The sequence below is a fragment of the Marmota flaviventris genome, chromosome 13 (genome assembly GCF_047511675.1).
Source record: "Marmota flaviventris isolate mMarFla1 chromosome 13, mMarFla1.hap1, whole genome shotgun sequence".
NCBI lineage: Eukaryota > Metazoa > Chordata > Mammalia > Rodentia > Sciuridae > Marmota > Marmota flaviventris.
The window spans coordinates 73378216-73392856 of record NC_092510.1 but is presented as its reverse complement, the minus strand read 5'-3'; the positions used below and the strand labels follow the sequence as shown (position 1 = coordinate 73392856).

The window sequence follows — 14641 nt, the reverse complement described above, 5'->3', positions numbered from 1 at the left end:
CCATCACTTCTCTTTAGCCAGAAGAGCATGATGATACTGCCAGCTATGTAAAGTAGTTTAGAAAGATGCAGCAGTACCCAAGTCTACAGAATCAAGTCATTCAAGCATTTACTGTGTACCTACTATGGGATGAAATTATGCTGCATGTAATCAAAACATAATAACTAGATTATCTGGGCACAGTGGCTCATGCCTGTAATCTTAGCTATTCGGAGGACTGTAAGTTCAAGGCCAGCATTGACAACTTTAAGAGACCCTGTCTCGGATTAAAATTTAAAAGTGGGTTGGTGGGGCTAGGGATATAGCTCAGTTGACAGAGTGCTTGCCTCACATACACCATGCCCTGGATTTGATCCATAGCATCACCAAAAAAAAAAAAAGTGGGTTGCAGATATAGTTCAGTGGTAGAGTGCTTGCCTAGCATGTGTGAGGCCCCTGGTTTGATTCTCCACAAGGACCACAAAAAAATGAATAAATAAAATCGTAGATGGTGACAGGTAATTTCATACATCAACTTGACTGGGCCTCAGTGTGCCCAGATTCAAAATTATTTCTGATGCAACTGTGAAGGTACTTTCAGATGTTATTACCATTTGAATCAGTGCACCAAATAAAGAAGACTGAATTATGGGTAAGTATTATTCAATCTGTTGAGGACCCAAAAAGAACAAAGTGGCAGAGAAAGGGAGAATTCTCTCTGCCTGGCTGCTTAAGCTAAGAACATTGGTCTTCTGGTTCTCAGGCCTTCAGTCTCAGACAGGGATTTATATCATTGGATTTTCTGGGTTTGCAATGCGTAGATGACAGATTGTATAACTTCAACCTCCATGATCAAATAAAACAGATCTTTGTAGTCTCTTTCTCTCACTGTCTCTCACATTTCTCGTGTGTGTGCGCATGCACATAAAACTCTGGCTAATACAAAGGTCTAAAAAGAGGACATGGCTCTCAGCAAGAACAGACACTGATAAATTCAGGAAGAAAGACACATAGTCCAGAGAACTGTGTATAGAAGAACAAAGAGAAGAAAGTCATAGGTGATAAGTTTTCAGGAGAAGATGCAGTATTGATCATTTTTCTTTGTATAAAAATGACTAAACATGGCTTTGTTTAGGTATGTGGTAAGATAACAGCTGTTATTAGCAGACTGAAAACAATTTTAGACTTTTACATACAATTTTGTCATTACCTGTTAAAATGTATTTCAATCCTGTCCCAGAAAGTTTTTATCAGCACCAAAAGCATGCTAAGTCATGAGTTGAAAGTACCCAGCAGAAAGAAATGTTTAATGTGCACACTAAGTCATTGTTTTGAAGGGGCAATACCTAAAGTCTAGCTTGAACAGATTTATAAACTATGGGAAGGCACTGTGGCCAAAAGAAGGCTTTCTCAGCAAGAAGATCAAACTATGGATGTAAGCCCTGAGGCAGTGTGCTCCTACAACCAAGAACCTGCCTTTAAACATCTTTACATCTCGTCTAGGACCCAGAATGAAGTAAATATTCAATAAACACCCACTGATCCCAACTCCTAACTTATATTTCCCTTTCCTGCTCTGCCACAAGAATGCAAATGATTCGAACATGGGCTGGGGATGTGGCTTAAGCGGTAGCGCGCTCGCCTGGTATGACGCGGCACTGGGTTCGATCCTCAGCACCACATACAAATAAAGATGTTATGTCCACCGAAAACTAAAAAATAAATATTAAAAAATTCCTTCTCTCTCTCTTTAAAAAAAAATGATTCGAACAGCTTCTGGGAGGATTTTCTCTATTCAAATTTGTTTTTTAAAAAAGGCTATTTCTTTATTAATCTTAAAACTTTCAGCCAGGCACAATGGTGCAAGCCTATAATCCCAGCTACTCAGAAGGCTAAGGCAGGAGGACCTAAAGTTTGAGCCAGCCTCTGCAACTTAGCAAGACCTTGTCTCAAAAAAATATAAAAAGGGTTAGGGATGGAGCTTGGTGGTAGAGCACCTTGGGTTCAATCCCCAGTACAAAAAAGAAAAAAAAGTAGTTTCAGAAAAAGACTTTCAAAAAATGAAGAAAATCAGAACCATAAAGACAAAAACACAAAGATAAATATAATTTTCACAGAAAAATTTATACTTCTTTATGTCAAAAAAGTAAACAAGATAAAAATAAAACAATTATTATTTGTAAGCCAAAAAATAAATCATTTTTAAAAAGAAAAAAGCAGAAAATAAAACTAGGATAACTTCTTTAAAATATGGAATTTTTTTTTTTTTTTACAACCTAAATAAACTATACTGGAACAGTCTCTAAGGTAAATACTATTCAGTAACTTACATACTTAAAAGGGGAACTAAAATCACATATGTTTGTATAAACACAAAAAGATAGCAGCCAATGTTACCTCTAAGAAGAGCAACTGATACTCTAGAATGGAGACTTTTTTTTCCATTATCTATCTTCTTATATTGTTCACATTGTTTACTATGGGTAATATAACTCTTTTTAAAAACACATCAAAACAGTTGGTTGGTTCTCATGAGGGTTTCTGAATTAATGGATATAAAATGCTTAAGCACAATAAGCAATATAGAAGTATTTAGATTCTGTATTTTGTATAGCATGTACACGTACATTCACACATATATACATTATGTTTTTACAAATTAACACAAGGGAAAAAGAAAATATTACAAAAAATAAGCAAAAAAAGCCGGGTACAGTGATGCATACTGTAATCCCAGCAGCTCGGGAGGCTGAGGCAAGAGGATCAAGAGTTCAAAACCAGCCTCAGCAATGGCGAGGCGCTTAGCAACTCAGTGAGATCCTGTCTCTAAATAAAATACAAAATAGTGCTGGGGATGTGGCTCAGTGGTTGGGTGCTCCTGAGTTCAATCCCCGATACCAAAAAATAAAAATAAAAAATTAGCAAAGAATATGAAACATTAATTCACAGAAAAAATGGTCAATAAATAAGTGGCACGTTTTCAACTTCTCTCATAGACAAATGCAAATAAAAAATTGGCGGGAGGCTCAGGAGGGGCTTTCAGATTTACAAAATTTAAAAGGACTGACAAAATCAAGAAGCTGAGGGGAGAATGAAGGAACTTTGGTTTGTGTGGAGGGGAGTGAGGAGAAGGGAGGGGGCTATGGAGGTGGGAAGGACAGCAGAAAGAGACAGACATTATTACCCTATTCACATGCATGATTACACTACTGGAGTGATTCTGCACCATGGACAGCTACAGGAATGAGAAGTTGTGCTCCATTTGTGTACAATATGTCCAAATGCATGCTATTGTAAAATAAATTAATTAATTTTTTAAAAAAAGAAGCAGCAGCAGCTGAGGGGGAGACAGGAACTCATATATTGCTAATTGGTGAGAATGTTAATCCTCTCATGAACATCCCACTGGTCCATTAGATCCATACCAAATTTAACCCAAGTAAATACTGAAGACAAGTAAGAGGAATAGCCCCAATCTTTAGCAATGTAAAATAGCTAAAACTGCAACAAAAATACCTGAAATTTTTCTGGTTTCACAAACCAGAGAATAGAGTTTGGGGTAGCCAAAGCTACTAGAAAATAAAAGGGAGATCCCAGGAAGTCTCAGATTCTCTGCATAAACTCAGAGTTTACCAACTCAGAGCTTGGCCAACACTGAACCATAAATGGACAAACTGCTATGTAGTTCCACTAATGCTAAAAGAAATGATAGTTTGTATTGCTACCTACCACAGGAAGGACAGAATCTGCAGTTGGAGGTCAATCAATTCAACTACTTCAAAAATAACAATACTAAGGACTGGGATGTAACTCACTGGTAAAGCACAACTCACCCAGCATATATAAGGCCCTGGGTTCAATCCCCAGTAAGGCAAAAAATAAATAAGTAAGTAAATATATAAAAAATTCAAAAAAAAAAACAACAGAATTGAGACATCTAAATTATATCATTTGTAATGTATAGAATAAATTTAAAAGTAGTCTAACACAGCAAAACACTATCCATTGTCAAATGAAAAAGAAGAAAAATCTAGAGAGATAATACATAAGATGTCCTTGATATTGATTTTAGCAGGAAAAAAAATTTAAAGCAGCCTGTAACATCTAGGCTCAAGTAAAATGTCTGTAATGAATGAAAAGATCGGAAATCCCAGCAGATAAAGAAAAACTATACATTCTAGAATTTAAAAGTCTGGAATTAAAAATTCACCATACAGCAAAAGTAGAGATAACAAAATCAAGCATTATAACCTGAAGACAGATTCATAAAAATTATCCAGCGTGAAAAACAGAAAGCAAAAAACTGGGAAATAAGATAAACAGAGTGCCTCTGGGGCCTTGAGACAGAACCAAAAAGTCTAACGTAAATCACTAAAATCCCAGATTAGAAGACAGAATGGAGAGAAAAAAAGTATTTTAAGAGTAATGACCAAATACTTCCCAAAGTTAATGAATAACATAAATTTATACATTTCAGAAACTCAGCCAACTCCAAGCAAGATAAATTAAAAGGAAAACAAACCTAAGTACTTCATACTCAAACTGATAAAAAAAAAAACCTAGAGAGAAAATGTTGAAGGCAGCCATGAATATTACCTATAGGGGGAGAACGGTTTGAATTACCACTGACATCTTGTCTGGTTCTAGAAAAAGCCAGCTTCCATGTTGAGGAGCCCAGGACAAAGAACCAGTATGTCTGGCCAACAGGCAGACAAACAAGGATCTGAAGCCAGACACAGCTACCATAAGCTTGGAAGAAGGTGTCTATTGCAAAAATGCCCAAGAGAAACCCACTTAACACTCTGCAAAACTGAATATGAAGTCTATTTCGACCATAAAGAACCTGTTGGACAGTACCGCGCACCTATCCTTCCCCTTTCCTTAAACTCTCTAAGTTCTTTAATGAAAATAAACATAACCTGTAATTCCAGCAGCTCTGGAGGATCAAACTTCAAAGCCAGATTCAGCAAAAGCAAGACTCAGTGAGACCCTATCTCTAAATAAAATACAAAATAATGCTGGAGATGTGGCTCAGTGGTTGGGTGTCCCTGAGTTCAATCCTGGTACCAAAAAGAAAATAAAAATGATAGTTTACTTTCTGAAGAGAGGTCATACACAATTCTTACCAATTTAAAGATTCTTATTACAGTATCGTAAGAAAGATAGGAAATGTGCCTTCTCTTTTCAAGTGGAATTTTCAATTGATGTGAAGGAAATTACCTAAGATCAGGCAAATTTATCTGAGGTCATGAGGTTACTGGAAATACTAACACTCCTATGCTTCTATTCCTAATTTCCAAATCTTTACCTCCCCCTCAAAATCCAAAATGGTTAAGTACATTTAGAATTAGACTATAAGTGAAAAGAAAATACTAGTTCCTTCTTTGTCTCATCTCAAATCCTGAATCAGAAACCATCTTATGAAAAACATTCAGAAACCCTGCAATTTAATTACAGAATAGATACAAAAAGAAAGGCTTGAAAGCAGCACACTTCATTTCCTTTCTTTTACTTTTTCAGACACTAGAATCACAACACTTAATCTGAGGTTCCACTTCCTAGTCCCTCTCTATCCCTGACTTACCCTGAGGTTCCAAGTCAATCACATTCTTTGGCCTAAAAAAATGAGACAGCAAAAAATGAGAATGGGAAGGGAAAGAGATATACTAACAGAAGAAAAGAAAAAAAGATGCCTACATGTTAGAAAGAGGTTCTATTGCAATCTGCACCTTATTTCCCTTCAGTGACAATTATATCTTAAATTTGAATAGGACTTTAAAAGTTTTTCAAAGCATTTTCATATCTATTATTGCCAGTCTGTCCTCTTTCATTCCAAAAAAGAAGCATGAAAGGTACAAATAACAGGGCTTCGTTTGACAATGAAGTACTGGTAGGCTAAGAACTCAATCTTCTCAGGGGGTCAACATGTTATAAGCTTTCTAATTTGTAAAATGTATAATTATAAAATATGACAAATACAAAAAATTTTTAAGTTTGATTTCCTTACCTGAAATTGGCATGCACATTTCAAACCATCTCCATCTTCTTTACAGACTCCTCCATATTTACACGATGATTCATCACAAACTCTTACATCAGACTCCCTCACATTTAATTCTGCAAGAAAGGAAAAAATTGTTTTATATGTATATATTTGGCTTTTTTTAAATCCAGATGCTCATAAACAAAAGAGCAAAGCCTTGAAATGTGTTGGGCATACCATTCACAAGTATAACAATTAGACAATACACAAAAAGCAAGTTCTATAGAATGCAAAATGTTCAGTACACCCCAGAGAAGCTTAATGACATGTCAAAAAGACACCCACCCCAAACTTGAAATTTCAGGATTTAACATAATCCCCAAAGGTAAATCTATGGAATATTTCTATTTTGGCTGCCAACTCCTTACAATAATCTTCTTACTATTGTTTTAATATTTTAGATTATTTTTCTAGTGAGTAACTTATTTTAAATGATAACAAATAAAAACAATTAGAAACAATCTTCTCTTGGTAGTGAAAATAAATTTAAATGATCATTCTAGACAAATTAACAATTTTAACTATGAATTATGAAGTGAACTTGGATTTTGTAATATGTATATATACATATGTATATAGAGAGAGAGAACATTTATGTACACAGAAGAGATTAAAAATCTTCATATACTTAAAACTTAAATGCCTGATTTAAATTTGCTTTACCACAGGAAGCAAGTCAAATCAAAATCACACACCATTCTATGATGATTTTATTCCTGCTCCAATACTGTCAGTCCTGCACTGAAAGCATCATATTAAGCTTTCTCTGAAAGCAAATAAATTGCTTCAGGGTTAGTGCTAAGTTGCCAATCACATGAAATTGGGTGAAAATCTCTACAATGCCATTTTCATATCCTCCTATTAGGAATTTGAGCCACAACAACAAATGCACTTATGCAAAGAAAAAAACAAATGATTTTGTTGTTGCTGTTGTTGTTTTAAATCCCACTACAGTTGTGATAACATGGATCTGGGAGCAGGGAGGCCCAAGTTCACCTGAGACTACTGGTCAGCAGCTGAGTAACTCAGAAAAGTACAAGGTCTCCTGCATTCTAGGTCTTCATGAAGGTCTGGCAAACATTTCACAGAGTACCCCCAAGATATCCCCCACCCATGGTTATTTTCTATTTCTAGATTTCAAAGTAGGACTCAAGGAATGGGTCAAGTAGAGTCCAGTGTCTAGGGACATCTACCTTAGTGACATTTCATTGACCTCACTGATTCACTGGTTCTCACTGCTCTGCAATGGCGTCTTGGGTCTGCCACTCCTAGGAACTGACAATCAAGTACCTAAATACACAAGGAATTGACCGGCAACCATAGTCATGTGTGAACCAACCACCCTGAACCAAGCACTACACTAGAGTAAGCACAATTTACCTAACTGTGGGTTGCGAGGGTTTTTTTGTTTTGTTTTGTTTCTTTTTCTTAAATGGATCTCAAGTACACAGAATTGGATTACTCTAAGTTCAAGCATCTGCACTTAAAATAAGAGCTAGCTTATACAGCTGTTTTGTTATTCTGTTTCACAAACCATTCTAGGTACAGGAGATGCTTTCTTAATTTCTTCTGGCTCTGGCTATGAAAGTGTTAGGCCCTTAGTCCTCCTCTCCCAATACTTGCTCATTGTCCTGTTTCCCTCTTGACCATGTGCTTTAGCTATTGAGGCTCCTGAGGCTCCATCCTAAGCATAGGGGTTTTTTCCTATCTACTCACACTCCTGCTAGGAATTTAAACAAGATCCAGTTCCAAACACTATCAAATAAACAGCTTCAGACTCAAGGAAAGTAACTAAATATTAATTAAAGATCTACCCTAGAAAAGAGCATAAAAGTGCATAATATCTTTGCTCAACTACAGATTTAACCAAGTTCAAAGGCCACAGAAATAAGAATTGCACAATTTAACAAATAAAACTTAGTGTATTAACTCTTCTTTCCTTCCTTTAGAGGCCTAAAATTCACACTGAGTTCAATTACAATCTATAACACAATTAGATATAAAAGAAAAAACAAGAATAACTGAAGTTTTTAATATTGTCTCTGAGTCAAGATGGAGCTTAATCATAGGTTGCTACCTTAGCTTAAGATTCTTTTGAGTTATAATATGTTCTTCATGCTTTTATTTCACAGTATAGTGGATTGCATGCTAGAGAGGACCCAAACCATCCCTGCCACTAAGATTCACACATTTAGTGACCTCTCAAGATGGCCAGGCAAATGTTTGCCTGAAGGACTAAGGAATATTTTAGGAGAATGATCTTCCTCACCAAAGTGAAGCAGAAAAGCTTGGTCCAATAAACAAAGTCTTGAACAGAGGCAGGGATCTGAGGCACATTGTGGCATCTATCTATCACTTAGACTGCTCGCCCAGATCAGACCCAAGAGCTCATCATGACATAGACAGATGGGCTACAATAAGAAATTAAAGAATGTCTTGTCGGAAGTGACAAGACATAAAGACCTCTGCTTTGATGCTTACATGACAAGTTATAACAGAAGTGAGACACACGGGGGGCTGGGACCCACAACCGAGCCTGAGTATCTACAGCATACGTGGCAAAACACAAGGCCAAGAAGAAAAGTAGTGTCAGGCAAAGAGTTCCAATGCTGATAGCTGGAAGGACATGCCAATGCATACCTGTAGGGGCAGCAAACATCACACGAAGGAAAGGACAGCTGCGACGTGACAGAGGCCCAGGGAAACACCCTTTGGTGACACTAAAGAAGGGAGGCATTTATGAGGGAGCTAGAGATCTGCTATGGTTTGAATGTGTCCCCCAACAGCACATGCGTTGGAACCTAATTCCTCAGGGCAGCCTAGTAGGAGGTGTCTAACTCATGGGGAGGGAGCCACATGAATGAATAATGCCTTTCTGAAAGAAATGGACTAGCTATGTCAGAAATTAAATCCCTTTTCTTTTTTCTGCACATGCTCACATGCCTGTCTGCTTTCTACCATGAGGTAGTACAAGGCCCTCACCAAATGAAATAGCCAGATTTCTCAGCCTTTAGAACCATGAGCCAAAATAAACATTTTCTTTATAAATATACACAATCTCAGGTATTCTGATATAGCAACAGAAATGGACTAAGACAAGGTACTATTATCAATAAGAGTAAAAGTTATGAAATTCTGATTACTCTGGCTACTAGTTATATCTTATTTTATGTCTATCTTGCAATCAAATACTGTTATTTTCATGTGTTCAATATGATTAATTGATCAGAAAGAATTTATTAAGCATCTACTATGTACCTAATTACTATGCTAAGAATTTGGAATACACAGGAAAATATATAACAGGAGGCTTATGATCCTGCTACCATATGGAACAATTAGTGATGATTTCAATATAGTGAATAATTAAGGGGATAAATGGGTAGTACTGTCTATAATTTCTCTAGGAGTTTCAAGAAGTTGAGGATAAAAAGGGATTTGAAGCATAGGGTGCAGAGACAGAAAAGGCGAGAACTTGCATTGACCTTGAAATTTTAACAAGGTTTTTTTTTTTTCTGATAATAAAACATAGATAATTATAAAGAACTTAGAAAAGATGTTTAAAAAGAAAATCATCTTAATTGCCCACAACATGTAATATTAAGATAGAAAAGAGAATTTTTTTAATGTACAAAAATTATGTAAGTGAAAGTAGAGACAAAGTAATTTAATAGTATGCAAAAATAGTATTAATGCTGTGGTTCTCAAACCATGTTCCTTGGGAAAACTGTTGTCCTAGACTAGGATGTAAACTTCATTAAAATCAAGAGTTTTATTTGCTCATTTGCAATAAGAAAAAAGCAATGGATTATATATGAATACACATCCAGTATAGCTCCACGTAATGTATAACCACAAGAATGGGAAGTTATGCTCCATGTATGTATAATATATCAAAATACACTCTGCTGTCATGTATAACTAAAAAGAACAAATAAATTGATTTTTTTTAAAGCATTGGAAAAAAATGGTCTCATTTCAAGGAAGTTTTTATTTCACTTTTATTTCTTAAACCTTCAACAGCTGATAATACCTCTTTACCAGCTATCAATAAAATGTTCAACAAATAAAGAATGTTTCAGAAAAATTCCAACAGTTTTATAAGAACAAGGTCATGAATATACATCTTAAATTCTTAAGTTGTTTTATACTTGTGGCCACCACTAATTACCTTCCTCTTTTTTTTTTTTTTTTTTTTTTGGGGGGGTGCTGGAGATTTAACCCAGGAGCACTTCACTACTGAGCTATATCCCCAGCACTTTTTGATTTTTTTTAATTTGAGACAAGGTCTCATCAAGTTGCTTAGGGCTTTGATAAATTGCTGAGGATAAACTTCAACTTGTGATCCTCCTATTGTGAGCCAGGATTACAGGCAGGCACAACCACACCCCACTATTCACCTCCCTTGAATCTATCCTCCCCATCTTTCTGAGTAAGGAAACCCAGCTAACTAATCTGTACTTCTCAGCCTCCCTAACTCTGTGCCACAGCTCATATATAAGCAGTGTCCCATCCTCTTTCATTCTTCATTTTTTTTCCTGACAGAACATACCTACATGCTAAGATTGGAATAGATGGAAGCTAGAGATCAAGATGATAGGTTCAGGAAGACAGGAGAGCAAGAGGGTAGGAGAAGAATCATGGAATCACCATACCTACTGTGGACTCAATCCTCCAATATTATTGTTGTAGGAAATAAATGAATGATAACATAAGACAATAAAGCCATCATCGTATAAGCCACTGTTGGTCAGGCTGCCCTGATGTGGTGAAACACAATCCACTTATAATAATCACACAGATTTAATTAAGACAAACATTTCTAAGCAAGAGTTGACAGAATTTATGCTACATTGAAATCCACATTTATGAATTCATCAAGAGACTTCCTGGTACTCTGCCTCCCAACAACTGTGAGAACCAATACCTTAGCTCAAACTCACTACAGAAGAAATCTATTCAGGGATCATCTTCTGAATGTTTCAAGTATTCTGAACAATACCAGGCATCCAGAGGGCACTCTGCTATCTGTCCATGATGACAATTACATACCTGCCTTCTACAGCCAAAAACAGAAATTCAGCAAAATGGACAAGCCATTTCTAAGACCCTCAAAAGTCAATTCTCCAAATAGAAATATTTTACACAAAGAAGCACCCAGAAGAGTGAAAACAAAAATATTTTGCTCTGGTTGCAAAATCGGTCCATCAAGCAATTCTCAAAATGCAAAATTTGTCTTAAATTTAATTAACATTTTAAAGCTGGGAAACAATGCACACTAGGGGAAGGAACCCTGCTGACTGAACCTGAGCTCCCAAAATTCCCAAGGTTTGGCACCACTCACTGGGTTCAGGATGCCATTCAAACTAACACCCAGCAGCCCTCCAGCATGGTATGACTTTCTACCACCTTTCCAGTACACAGAAGGTGGTTCTGTTTAGCTGACACTAACTCAGAGCCAAAAGAGAAAAGACATGTTACAAGAGAATGCAGGGCTTCTCAATCTGAGCACCATAGACATTTGGGGTCAGATAATTCTTTGTCGCAGGTATTCTCTTTGTGCACTAGAGAATTCTGAACATCCCTGGCCTATACCCTGGCCTCTACCCACTAGCTAACACAGTAGGACCACACCAGCTGTGACAAACAAAAATGTCTCCAGACATTACATTATCAACTGGATCACCTCCAGTTGAGAACCACTGCAAAAACTGAAACCAAAGGCTTCATATGTTTGATGCCCTAAGACAATCATTATAAGGAAAGAGTCAAATAAGAAGCAATTTGCAAAATCTCAGCATATTTCTACAGCTATTTTTCATTTCAGTGGTGGTATCTAAATATACTGACTTCAAGTTTATGTCAAGCCAAGGTTCAAAGTAGAGGCCCCAGCTATAATGATGCCTTAACTGCAAATAAGCCTGGCTTCCTCTCTCTCTTCCTATCAAGACCTCATGGTCAACAAGGACCTCCTATTCTAAAGGTCCAACACTTTTTTAAGTCTTTAAACTTTTCCTTTTATACATTTTCCAACTCTCTTCTTGCTCTTTCTATAGTAGAAGACATTCAATAATACGCCCCCCCCCCCCAAACACACACACACACACACACTCTGACTTCTTATTAGCTCATTCCTTTTTCCTCTCCTACTGGTCCAGTCCCTGACTAAAAATCTCTTAGAGGTTGTCTCCAGTTTAAGCAACTCTTTTTTTTTTTTTTTTACTATTTATTTTTTAGTTTTAGGTGGACACAATATCTAATTTTATTTTTATGTGGTGCCAAGAATCGAACCCAGTGCCTCATGCATGCTAAGCGAGCTACCACTTGAGCCACATCCCCAGCCCTGTTTAAGCAACTCTTGAGATTAACCAAAGTGTGCCACCCACAGACAAATGTTTCCAGCACAAGGAATCCTCACTCTCTAGAACAACCATGAGCACTTTAACTCCAACCAGGGTTAACTGTTCTTGAGCTTCAATCTAAGTCATACAGCCCAGTTATACACCCTGTATCTGTTGCCATAATTACATGATGTCAACATTTCATAAAGAGTGAAAATAAATTGTTTCTATGAAAACTAAAACTGAAGACTTGGAAAAGGTGAGCTGCTTTAAAGAAAACTACAGTTAAATTTAGAAATCTTCATTTAGAAGTCTTCAAGTTCATTTTTTTAAAAGATCAAAACTGGAATTTGTAAATCAATGCCAAATGTGTTTTAGCTCAGTGGTAGAGCACTTGCCTAGCACATGTGAAGCACTGGGTTTGATCCTCAACACCACATAAAAATAAATAAATAAAATAAAGGTATTGTGTCCATCTACTACAACTAAAAATATATTTTTTTAAAAAAATGTGTTTTAAGGGCTGTGAATATGGCTCAGTGGAAGAGTGCTTGCTAGCATGCATAAGGCTCTGAGTTTGATCCTCATTACTAGGAGGAAAATATATGTACATGTACATTTTTGTTCAAAAAAGAGGAAACAATTCAAGAAATAATTCTGCGCCCTCTTTCAAAATATAATTTATTAGATAACTACTTATGCCTGGCACAGTGGTGCACACCTATAATCCCAGCTGCTCTGGAGGCTGTTGCAGAAGGATTAAGGGTTCAAAGCCAACCTCAACAATTTATCAAGGCCCTAAGCCTATCTCTAAATAAAGTGTGAAAAAGGGCTAGAGATGTGGCCAGTGTAGTTAAGCGCCTCTGGGTTCAATTCCAGGTACCCCCCCAAAGAAAGTTTATTTTTAAATCAAAATAAAATGCCACATGCATTTATAAATCATTTTTGTGACTCCCCACTTAACTTTCTCAACCAACTATCAAGAATCTTAAGGGCCAGGCATGGTGGCACACACCTATAATCCCAGAGGCTTGGGAGGCCGAGGCAGGAGGATTTCGAGTTCAAAGTCACCCTCAGCAACTTAATGAGGTCCTGAGCAACTTGTCAAGACCTTGATTCAAAATAAAATACAAAATAGGGCTGGGGATGTGGCTCAGAGGGCGAGTGCCCCTGAGTTCAATCCCCAATAACCACCCCCCCACAGAAAAAAATAATCTATAGAACCATGACAAGAGGGCTCCTACTGTACATAAAATGTTCTGCCCTCAGCTGCCCATCATGCCATCAACCCATCTTGGTGCTCTCACCGCATTCTCATGCACCCACTACTTCAAGTATTTAACCTGGTTCCCCACTCTTATTAAAGCCACGTCATCTGCTTTTGCCAGTGCTGTTTCTAGTCTCCAGAGCACTGCTAGGGAAAATCCTATAAATTAATACTCTCTAATGTGGAAATCACCTCTAGTTGACTTCTTACTGTCTCCACATAAGACATATTTTTTTACTTTGTTCTTAAATACAAAATTTCAATGAGTTTATACTCACTGTCTAGATATTAAAAATTTCTGGGGAGCCATCCCCTTTTCAGAAAAGGACACCAATCTAATCCAACAGGACCAATGCTGAATGATTCCACACCCAAAACAAGCCCAGCTCATTCCTGAACTTGTATCCAATCAGACAAACCAATTCTATGATCTCTATACTAAAAACAGCAAAAATATTTTAAATATTTAAACATTTACAATATCCCTCACCAGGAAATGGTGTGGTATAGCCATGGAATATTATACAGAAAGTTAAAGATATGTATCATGACATATAATATTATGAAGATATCAGTGTTAAAAATGAAGACAAAAACATAAAACTATATACATACCTGCAATTAGACTTAAAAAACACATGTAAGAAAATCCAGCCCCGAAAAAACAAAAATGGAAACAGCAACTGTATAAATACCAGTTGAACAGCAGGTGATTTTTTTCCTCTTTTCGAGTTTATATGTTGGTTATTTTTTTTAATGGAGGGGGTGTGATTTCAAATCACTGCTGAGACACTGTTATGTAACACATGCTAGGTCTTCACCTTTTAGGTAATCACTTTCCTTTAGTATTATAATGTTTTAAGGATATAATGTACTTAGAATATGTATGATGCATAACAAAGGATCACTTTCTTTTCCTCATTTATGACTACAACTCCCAACCAATCTGAAGAGAAGCTTTAAGGACAAGAATCACTGAAAATATAATTTGGGGTAAAACGAAGCAATAGA

General features: G+C 36.6%; 1 protein-coding gene across 2 annotated transcripts in view; it reads right to left on the bottom strand.

Moving 5' to 3' along the window:
- The window catches only part of Tmeff1 (transmembrane protein with EGF like and two follistatin like domains 1), a 90826-nt gene that overhangs the window by 62871 nt on the left and 13314 nt on the right, over positions 1–14641 (bottom strand). For both annotated transcript variants that reach the window (XM_027930954.2, XM_071600782.1), the window contains exon 2: positions 5987–6096. In XM_027930954.2, the coding sequence (XP_027786755.2) occupies positions 5987–6096 (110 nt within the window). The remainder of the gene's footprint in view (positions 1–5986; positions 6097–14641) is intronic.